Below are 11,489 nucleotides of genomic sequence, written 5' to 3'. Positions count from 1 at the left end.
GATCAGGCAACTGTTGTTCTGGGATATGTTGGAGGAGTACTAACAGCTAAACCTTTAATCTTCGTTCTAGTCAACTGAGTTTTTCTTTTTTTTCAGAAAAAGCCTTATGGGAAGCCTGTGAATTAACCCAACTGTTTCTGCCTTTCCTAATTCCCAGTTGGTATGCGGTCTTCAGATTTAGACATAATCCTTAACTGCTGCACAGCAGAGAATACAACTTTGAATCTACAAACCAATGGTTAATCTGTTTCCATGCATCTGGAAGACTGAAGCTGCAATCCTAAACATGCTTACCTGCAAGTAAGCTTTATTAAATATAATGGCACTTATGACTGGGTAAACATGTTTATGATTGCACTGTATAAGGTTTAATTTCACATAAATCTAATATGAGTCACTAAAGGACTTGCAATCTGAAATAATTTGAATATTACAGTAATTGAATTCTTCATGTGGCAATAGTCTTTGATTGGTAGGCCATTATCTGTTCCATTAATGTAGCAGAATAAAATTTGAATCATATAGTGACCTATTTGTATTTGTCTTTTAAATGGTAGAATATGATGACAATTCCAATTTCGTTCTTAAGATCAGGTCTCTTGCTAAACATCTAAACCACCTACTTGCATGTATCTCTGGGCAAGGTAGGCTGGATGATTCCTACATACGGCCTACATTGCCAAACTCTTCCCCTGGGGTTATTGCAGTATATATAGCTATCAAAATGTTGCATCTCTTATTCCAGTTTAGAATACCTTTTTACCTCATGCTGAAGTTGTGCTAAGAATACCCTTTCATATAAACCAGTCTGTGAGCTCTTGCCCTGCTGTCTCCTTCATAAATTCCTCTTGTGTTTCTTGCTGTCAAACTCATTCTGATTCTGCTAGTAGGTAGCGGAGTTCACATAAGGTTGGTCTTTGAAATTGCTGGGGTAAAGTTAGTAATGTGGTCAGCTTTGATTTACCGTGCTGGAGGATACTTGGATAATTTGTTTTATTCTGTGGCCCTGTCACACCACTCCAAGCTTATTTGTGAAGTGAGGCAGCAAGATTTCACAATTCTTTTGCCTTATACTGCAGATAGACTGAGTCGAAAGGAAGCGTTGTCAGAAAAGTTAGGGGCCAGTGGCATCACTAGGGAGTGCAGGGAGTGCGGGCCACACCGGGTGATGCGCTCAGGTGGGTGGCATCACCACTAACCTAAATTGTGAAATCTCAGTATTTTCAAATACCATCATAAATATCATGCAGTGCAGAATGCAATGAAACAAACTGCATTGAAATATCTCTGTTCTACCAAATAGCCAAAAAACCAGATGAAAACACAACTGCATTTATGTAATAAAAAGTGGATTTCTTTAACTCAAAACTGACCATTCAGACTGATTGTTCCAGGAGCCAGTGAGGTGGTGTTATGACACAGCAGGGAACCAATAAGGTGTTCGTATGAGTCAGATCTCATTTTCATGTATCAGAGGTTATTCTAGCACTTGGGCAGTCCCATCCTGAGCTGACCGGGACATGTGGCTGCAGCGGCGCCGAGAATGGCTCCTGCTGCATCCTGTGTGCCTCAACCTGCTGCGGGCGGCGCCTCGGGAGAAGGGGACTTTCGTCCCTTTCTCCCAGGTAAGGGAAGCAGCCCCGCAATGGGGCTACTCGGCAGTAAGATAAGGCTGTTGTGTAGGGCACCGAGCCCCACACGAACGCCTTGGATCCGGTGGAGCAGAGCTCCACGGGACCCACCTCCCTCCCTCCCCCCGGCATTCCTCCCACCCACCCTTTCTCCGCCTCCCACCTCCTCGTCACGCCTCCTCCCCACCCTCTCTTCGCCCTCCGCCTGCCTCCCCCCTCCCCAGAATGCTCCGTCCTAGCCCCTGCTTACCGTGCCATGGCTTGGCAGCCCATGAGACTGCTGAGCAGTGGAAAATGGTGCTAGCCCAGCGCTGGCCAGTGCTGGGCTAGGACGGGCCCGGCAGTAAGCCTTGCAGACATGCCTTATGGCACGTTTGCAACAGTGCACTCCAGCAGAAAACTGGAGCACCGAGCTCAGGATTGGACTCTTACTCAGTTGTGTGAGTGTCATCAAATTGGCCGCTAGTTTTTCATTGGTTACTGATTTGTTGGGTGACCTGTGCTATTATATATTAAAATAAGTAAACGGGGGTGACACCAACCCTAGTGATACTGCTGCATTTAGGCTATGCGTATGATATTGTATTCTGTATCTGTATTCTGGTATCAGAGAATGTTCTTCATGGGGGTGATGCAATGAGCTCTTGTACGGGTTGACTAAACTCTAGTGATGCCTCTGGAGCTATTCACCAAGTGCTGCACTGTTTTTGTATTTTATTTGTTCCTTCCTATTTTTAAATAAATAAGTTAAGATGTTCAGTAAGTGTTGTACTGTTTGTTCTTGTTCATTTTTACAGAAATAAATACATAAGTACATACTTTTAGGCTGTGCATATGATATTGCAATTTAAATGATGTGGGCGATGTGTCACCATGCTCACCGTTTGGGAAATTGCCGCACCCAAGGCATGGGAGGAGGTCCATCATGGGTGTGATGCGCTGGCCTTCTGCACTGTTTGACTCAATCCCTAGTGATGCCACTGTTAAGGGCAGTTCAACTATCTTCCAGGCCCATGTTCAGGGTTCAGACCTCAGGACTGCTGAGGTCCTCGCCCATTCTAGCATTAAAGATTTGGTCCTCTTACTTGATTGTGCAACTGTTGTGCATCCTGCACATGAGATGTGATCCTGTCATTTAGTTGTCTATACATAAATAGGTATGTTTTATTTATACATTACGAAAGGATTCTCCTTTTTTATTAAAAAAAATGTGATGTGCGATAACACCTTCAGAAACCCTAGGAAAATAGTTTGGAAAAATATGCTGTTGTACAAATTGATGGTAAGGCCGCACCTGGAGTATTGCGTCCAGTTCTGGTCGCCACATCTCAAAAAGGATATAGTGGAAATGGAAAAGGTGCAAAAGAGAGCAACTAAGATGATTACTGGGCTGGGGCACCTTCCTTATGAGGAAAGGCTACAGTGTTTGGGCCTCTTCAGCCTAGAAAAGAGAGCCTGAGGGAGGACATGATTGAGACATACAAAATTTTCAGGGGCTGGATTAGAGCAGATAGAGAGATACTCTTTTCCCTCTCACATAACACCAGACCCAGGGGACATCCACTAAAGTTGAATGTTGGGAGAGTCAGAACAGACAAAAGAAAATATTTCTTTACCGAGCATGTAATTAGTCCGTGGAACGCCACAGGAAGTAGTGACAGCATCTTGCGTAGATGCCTTTAAGAGGGGATTGGACAAATTTCTGGAGGAAAAGTTCATCACAGGTTACAAGTCATGGTAGGTATGTGCAGGGTAGAGGTAGGCTGCCTCTGATTGCCAGATGCAGGGGAGGGCACCAGGACGTAGGTTGTGTCTGTTTGGTGCAGTTGTTTTCAAACTCTCTAGGAGTTTGCATCACTGTAAATTCTTGTGGGGGCAGGGGGGAGGCAGCGATGCAATCCCCAGGATAGCGCCTCTCAGGAGAGCTACAAGGAATGGGTTGCACTCACCAGTCCTTGCAGCAGCCTGTCGGGGGTGTGGGGAGCCTTGCGTGAGCGCCTGCAGGACTACCCAGCTAGTTAGAAGTGAAAGTGGAGTGATTGTGCTCCACTTCCGATTTTGCAGAAGTGGAGCGCGATCGCTCCACTTTCAGTTCTGATGACCTGTGAGATATAGGAAGCCAGACTAGATGGGCCTCTGGCCTCATCCAGCAGGGCTCTTCTTATGTTCTTATGTGAGGGTGGGAGAAAATATTGCAGAAGCAAAGACTTTTGGCATGTGTTTTCCTTTTTTTCAAGGTGAAAAACGCTGCTGATTGCATTCTTAGTGAAGCAGGATATATAGGTGTGAGGTAGCAGGAACCATCAACACACACCATAGCAACAATCTAATTTTAGATTAGTAAAAGCAGCCTTGCACTGTAGTTTTTAATACAAAGTATTAATGCTTCCAGGAGGACTTCAAGAGCAAAGAAGGATTTTGAAGAACTAGTAAAGAAAATGAGGCATGAGGACAGAGAGCTTGCCTTTCTGGAAACTGTTAGTGGGAGACTCATTGATTTTTATTCCTGTATTGCTTAGTGCAGACCATCAAGCCTTCAAGTTCTTGAAGAGGAATCTTAAACATGTCTGCTCCAAAGTAATAAAGCTCAGGCCAAATGTTAGAATGTTTTGAGCCCAACACTTTAGACCAGCGATGTCAAAGTCATTTCATAAAGTGGGCCAAATAGCATTCGTGGCACCTGCTGAAGTCCAGAAGTGCCCTAACTGAGCAGGAAATGTCATTAAGCAGATAATGGCCAGAAATAAGCACTTCGTTCTCACTTAGAAACTCACAGCGCTCTCCTCTGTCTTACCTAGTCCATTACCTGCAGCAGCCACTCTGCCAGGACACTGCTGCAAAGCCATCTGGGCTCACCCTGAGCATATCCAGCGCCTCTGCTGCTTCATGGTGACCAGAAGCCATTTTGATGCCAAACTATTGGGATTGCTTTGTCTTATGGCTGAGATTCTGAGCACAGAATGGTAGGAGTTCAGTCAGTCACTTCATTGGCCATCCTTGCGTTGCAGGCTAAGCAAGTAAGATTTTTTTAATCTGAATGTCTGCATATGATGCTTCTCTCGCAAGAGGGTTGCTGTTAGCTGTGAGCAGATTGGGAGTTTCCCGGGTACTCTTGGCAGTGTATGGCTATCTGTTCAACAGCCAGCAATCTCTAGTTTGCCATACAGTTCTGGAACATGGTGCTTAATTTTCTAAGACTTCTTGTTGTGCAAGCCAGGTTTAATTTAAACCAGTCAGTGTTTAAATACTAAACTTGTTTGTTTCACTCAGATTCGTGCATGTGCACACCTTCTCACACAAAATATACAGATATCATATGGTATATTGTTTTTGCAGGGTTACCTATAGGAAAAAATGGAACAGAGAGCCCCTGCTCCAAGGAACCAGAGTACAAAGGGCAATGGTTTAGCTGGGAGATAGACTGAGGAAGAAAACTGTTTATGTTAGAAGGTTGCACACTTCATTGCTTATGTAAGCAGTGTGAACACAAGCAGTGTTCTGTCTTGCTGGAGTCTGTATAATTTGTTGTAGGGCAGGAAATGGGCGCTTGTAACTGCCTTTTCGTTGCTTCCACAAGTAGAGAAAGGGCTGTTCCCCTCTTTCTATCCAGGAAAAGCTGTGCGTGCAAGGGCTGTTACATTTGGTAGCAACCTTCCCCTTCTATGGCTCGCTCCTGCATCTTCCACCCACAGCACCCCCAGGCAGTACTTTGAAATGTCCCACAAAGCTGTTTTGTGGAGCCTAAAAACTATAACTTCTAGCCTAGTTATATTCGTTTGGTGGCTCATGGTCTGTAGTTTGCCATGTCTTTGCACGTTTCCTTCCAATTACATCTTTGGCTGTCTCCTCTACATCTAGTTTGCATGTCTGTAAAGTATCATGTATTTTCTCTGCTATGTACCTGTAGTGGCTTTCAAACTTTGTCTTCAGAGGACTCTTTCCCCATTGTCTAATTTGCTAAGGATCTCCTGAGCATCTACTGAGGAGTCAGAGCTGTGCTCTAATTCTAAACATTTTGGTTTATTTCTGGTACTTGCCAGGGCTTAATGGACCTTGGTGTTGCTTGAACTCCTAGGATGATGTTTTGGTTTCCAATAGTTTTCCTGTGCTGGGCTGTATTGGTAGAGCACATGCTTTGCTTGCAGAAGGTCTGAGGTTCAGTTCCTGGCATCTCCAGACAGGGGAGAAAAAAAAGTTCTTGACTTAAATATTAGGGAGATACTGCTAGTCAGTTGACAGTATTAAGGTAAATGCCCCAGTCGTCTCACTTGGTATAAGGCAGCTTCCTAAGTTCTAAGCATATTTTTGAAAAAGAAAACAAGTTTTACTCTATCCTCTGTGATGATTGCTTGGAAATGTGACTCAAAAATGCCATACAGCTCGGCAACACAAGCAAGAATGTTGAACTTCTTACTAAATTCCACAATTTCCAGGTCTCTCCCATGATTTAAACAAATTTATATTTTCCTTTCTGATATTAAATATGACTGTGTGGTTTAGGACGGTGTTTCTCAAACTGTGGGTCGAACTATATTCTTTTAACTATATTCTTTTAACAATGATAGTCAATGGGACTCACTCCTGGTTAAGTGTGGGTAGGATTTCAGCCAAGGGTTGTTAGAAATTTTCCTGCTTGATGTCACTTCTGATCATGACATCACTTTTGGTGGGTCTTGACAGATTCTCATTCTAAAATGTGGGTCCTGGTGCTAAATATGTGAGAACCACTGGTTTAGGAAATATTGTTATATGCAGTAGTGACCACAACACTTTCAAATTTAACATATGTGCATAAAATTTTGCTGAGAAAATCCATCACAGTCATAGTAATCAAAATGGGAACTTTCTATAGAAGTAAAAAGAGTGAGTTGGTTAAAAGCAAGCTGCATTATACAGTTATGGTCAAATTGGATCCCTTGATGACTCCTGTTTTAAACTACTCTAACAAACCTTTCGATAGCAGTGTACCAATTATAAAAGTTACAAACAAGTCAAACATGATGCCTGCATGGTTAAATAACGTCAGTGAGCTTTATTGCCTTTGTGTACAAAGTATTGCTGTGTCCCTATCATCACATTTCATTTTTTATCTCTCACTGTATTAGGTGGCAAACATTTGGTGTGTGAAAATTTGCAGTGAAATCGATATGCTGCATTGCTAATTTCACATATGTATTTTAATATAGGAGCATGTGTTTCCGTTTGCTGTGTAGCCTTGAGATACTTAAGCAGCCTTTGTTGTTTAGGCAGCAGCTGCTGTGAATTGATGGATAAACGGCATCATTGTAAGTTGTTATTATGGGTGTACAGCAGCTGATGATGGAAACAGCCTTTGGCATTCCACTGTCACCAGGATGAGAGAATTAGACCTGACTTTCGGTTAAGGGGGGGGGAACTAATCTCAAGGAACGCTGACGAGCAACCTGGGCTTGGCAGGGTGGGGGGGAGGGAGGGTAAGGGGGTTTGGTTTGGGTCTTGGCTCCTGCATAGGTCTAGATGGTCTTACTAAACTTGTTTTTTTTCCCCCCAGAGTTGCTAATCAGTACATGGGACACCTTGTGTGATACTTTTCTCCTAATGTGACTCACCATAATTGGAATGATAATGGGTTGGTCCCTCAGTTAGGGTTTGAGTTAGCAGATCCAATTGACTGCTAAAATAGCAGCAAAAAATGAAAAGGATAAAAAACTCCAGTTGTAGTTTGTTTAAAGCATTTATACTCTTCCCCCCCCCACTATTCGCGCACCAAGGCAGCTTATAATAAATAATAAAAGTGCAATACAACGAGAGAACTAATGACTAATATAAAGTAAAATTTAAGGCCATAAAAGCAGTAGTTCAGTCTAATGCTGTTGCTTGGTTACTTCCTCTTGACAGTAACTTTTTTCCTCTTCTGTATGTTTTTTTTCTAACATGTTGTGATGTTTTGGATTTTATTGGACTGAATCTTTGGGAATTGCAAACTTTCCATACTACAGTACTTTCAATTTTAGTAAATGGGTGGGTATGTAATTTGATTGACTTTTCAAAAGCATCTCAAGAGGACAGAGGTGACTGGATAAAGACAACCAGGTAGAGTCTTGTGTTAATTCTGAAGTGGGTTGGGGGTGTTCTTTCTCTTGCCAGTGTAGACAGTGTACATATGGTAAATGCTTGATTTGTATTGGTTTAGTAATACAAATCTGGTATAAGCAGACTCTGTTCAGAATGTTAAGGTGATAGAAACAGTTCTCTTTGAGAATCCTCTTCTGTGGGAAGTTCTTCGGAATAATGCAAATAGTGTTTATATTTTGCATACCTATTTGCAAGTAGAATGAAATTTACTTCATTTTATGTTCCCAGAAAAGAGCACCTACTATTTGCAGGGAACATACAGAACCTGATTAAACTGATAAGGCATCTAAAGGACAATCAACTTCACGCTGTAGACTTGTTCTGTTAATGATTTGCCACCCATCACACAAAGGGATGCCACCTTTAAAATGAAACACGCAGCTTAATAGACAAGACACTTGAAAATGACATGTATGTTCTGTTCACAGTGCAGCTAAACTGAGTGCATTTCCAGTCTTCACACAATGAAATATTCAGAAGTATCATCCATTTTTTCACCCATTTATCACCCATTTTTTCAGATCTGTGCAAATATTCACTACATAACATTCTTTACACAATAGGCTGATTAGCTAGGATAGTGATCTTTAGTGTGGCTGCATCCCTTCTTTATGAATCAGTGGCACTTGAAGATTGGTATATGTTAGCTGACTGTAACTTGACACTGGTTCCCTGGTGTTTCAAAACCGGAGGCCATGGCAAGTATTGTAAAGGAAGCATTAGCATTAAACTTCAGTTGAGCAGAGGCATGAAATAAATGGTGAATATCTGTCTGGTGTCTGAATTTTGCATACCTTTTGTGACCCCCATCTCATTTCATTATCTCTATTATAATGCACTGGAGGATTTTGGGGTGAAGACTCCAGCAGCAGTTTCCTGAGCTCTTCCTATGTCACACAAGTGCTAGGCAAACAAAAAGGAGTTATGAAAGGAGGAAGCAGAAACCAGGTAAGGCAGAGAGAATGGTTCAAGGAGAGGCTGAGGGTATGATCATGATTGGCTTGAATTTTCATCTCTGGCATCTACCCTAGACATAAAGTGCACTTTTGCAATGATGTATAGATATGGAAGCATAATTTACATTTTTCCCAGACAACTACCATATTATGCTGCTTACCTCAAAATCATTTGTATCTTATCCAGCGTTAAACGCATTCTGTTGCAATATTGTGGGACAAATTTCTGACTCCAAGGACAGATACCTCAGAATTTTTTTAGCTAGGTGTGAGTCATGGGATAAAAGTAACCCTAGGAGATCTTGCTCCATAATGAATTGGCTACATTTTTTACAGTTAAGCTTTTAGTGCCTCATTTTTCATCTGATCAGAGGAATCCTCTGACTTTATTCTGAGAGTTATAGACAAAACTTAGGTGAACAGCCTTCTGCATGCAGTTAATGCAGAGTGAAGCTGTGATCAAGCCAAGAGCTGTTGATTGGCAACTGGAGATATAAACTGTACATTGGGAGAGTGGGTTAAATCATAGAACATAGATTGGTTCATAAAGACCATAAATACCTGGCAGATGTTGACTTTGCCCCCCCCTCCCAAAAAAAGACTAATGGAATTAGGCCCAAACAAATGTGCAATACTTCTGTGGGAAATCATATTTGTGAGTATCAACCCACATAAGATTTGCAACCACATATTCCGTTTTATCCATTGGTTAATCTGTGGGGAGAAAGCCATGCTAGTCCCTCCTACAGCATGGTTGGATCGTCCTTCAACTGCCTCCCTTTGTCTACACTTGTGATGAATATCTGGTTTCTTCCCATATTTTTTGCTTACTGTTCTGTGCTTTTGGACTCTTGTAATGCCCGAGAAGTTCTTGTGCAGGTTCAGCAGGCTAAAAAGCTGCTGGAGCATCCTTTGAAAGCAGCCATCTGCCTCCATGTGCTTTTACTATCCACCTTCTTTCCTCATATTGTTTAATTACTTTTTCTTTTGGACTTCTAATAAATTGGGTACATTTTGTCTCTTTACCTGCCTGGTCCATGTTACCAGGTAGTTTAGTGCATTGTCATTTCTCTTTGGCCTGCTGATACTACTGTTGATTTGATTTCTTTGAAAAGGTCAACAGGCATGTGGCTGCGGGAGAACCTGTGGACATTATATATCTGGACTTTCAGAAGGCGTTCGACACGGTCCCTCACCAAAGGCTACTGAAAAAACTCCACAGTCAGGGAATTAGTGGGCAGGTCCTCTCCTGGATTGAGACCTGGTTGAAGACCAGGAAACAGAGAGTGGGTGTCAATGGGCAATTTTCACAATGGAGAGAGGTGAAAAGCGGTGTGCCCCAAGGATCCTTCCTGTGAGATACGGGAATGGGGTGGGAGTTTCCCCCTGATGATTTGCCCTTTTGAGGCAGTAAACTTCCTAGAAGACAGTCTAGGATGCCGTCTCACCTCCTGTGAAGATTCAAAACTTACGTATATTGGACAGCCATAAGAGTTTTTCAGCCAGACATTCAAAACCTATATAGAAGATTTCTAACTCATGAATAAAGTGGAAAAGGTATTTGGCTTATTCCATGGGGGAAAAACTCAGATAAGGAAATCTGTTTGGGTTTTGTATCTGTCTGTGTGCATGGCAAATGCTGATTTCCTCTTGGGTTTTTGCACATTTGTTATCAGCCATGGAGCTTCCTTAGGTGACCTTGGGCTAATCGCAACAAACCTTGATTAGTCATAGAGCTTGGGCTATCAGCTTTACCTACCTCATAGGGTTGTTGTGAAGACAAAAAGGAGTGAAGGAGCTATGTATTCCACCCTGAGCTCCCTGGATGAAGGACAGTATAAAAGTTTGAAAAATAGAGTGGGCTCTGAGCAGCAGGTTTTCTTTAAATAGGAGATGTTTACAATTTAAGGCATCTAAAAATCACTTTGAATTATCAGTAAATCAGAATAACCATTTCGAGGGAAGACCAAGAAGGATGTATCCAAAGGATGCTTATATCTAATTTGAAATGGGGGGATATGTTCCTGAAGAAAATAGACAACTGCGTCGTAGAAAGATCTGGCTGCTAGTCAGGTACCAAAATGGAAGGAAGTGCGGAAGAGGAAAGGAGCTGGCTGTTGATCTTAACCAGCTGTTACTGAAATGTTGGGCACACAGCATTTGTAATGCTGATGGAATAATTTATTTACCATCACAGGCTTCCTCTCTCTCTTCTGTCTTTAGAATTTCAGATTCTGCTTGTTCTTGGGCAAATTTGCTGCCAAACAACGCCTCTTCGTGTAATGATCTGTGGGGTGGCGGCAGCAGCCTGCCATTTCTCACTATGTGTTTTCCTCTCTAAAATGACGAGTATTTTATGTATAAGCCTCTTAGCATCTGTCTCATATCAGACTGACCCTGAAATTCCAAGCTGCTTTGGCCTGGTTCCACATGAGAGCTCATTCCTGAGGACTGAATCGGATGGAGAGCAGCAACTGTTGAATTGCCCTTTGTTTCCCTCCCTATAGCCAGCTTGTAACCTGAGGAGTGTAAACTGCGCAGCTATTTGTAGATCCTGGCTGGGAGAACTAGTTGCAAAATCTCCTAGGTAGAAAGCTGGTATGATTCTGCTAGATATACACTGGTACAGTTCTCACCATCATGTTTTTAGTGGGCACGTGGTCCGTGTCACCCAGCAGTGCACTGCATATCAGCAGCATGACCCAGAAGTCCCAGGTGGTTATTTTGATGAGGTAGAAGGAATTGTTCAGCCTCTCCTTCCTGCCATTCATTGATTCTTTTCCTGTCC

At 42.4% G+C, this 11,489-nt stretch overlaps 1 protein-coding gene across 1 annotated transcript in view; it reads left to right on the top strand.

The window, feature by feature from the left end:
• Positions 1–1,543: 1,543 nt before the first annotated feature.
• PTK7 (protein tyrosine kinase 7 (inactive)) overlaps positions 1,544–11,489 on the top strand; it is a 45,872-nt gene continuing 35,926 nt past the window's right edge. Inside the window, exon 1 of the mRNA XM_066623573.1 lies at positions 1,544–1,625. Within this exon, the coding sequence (XP_066479670.1) occupies positions 1,544–1,625 (82 nt within the window). The remainder of the gene's footprint in view (positions 1,626–11,489) is intronic.

The sequence above is a fragment of the Tiliqua scincoides genome, chromosome 1, assembly GCF_035046505.1.
Source record: "Tiliqua scincoides isolate rTilSci1 chromosome 1, rTilSci1.hap2, whole genome shotgun sequence".
NCBI lineage: Eukaryota > Metazoa > Chordata > Lepidosauria > Squamata > Scincidae > Tiliqua > Tiliqua scincoides.
The sequence above is the reverse complement of the archived record's forward strand: the minus strand, read 5'-3'. Positions and strand labels throughout refer to the sequence as shown.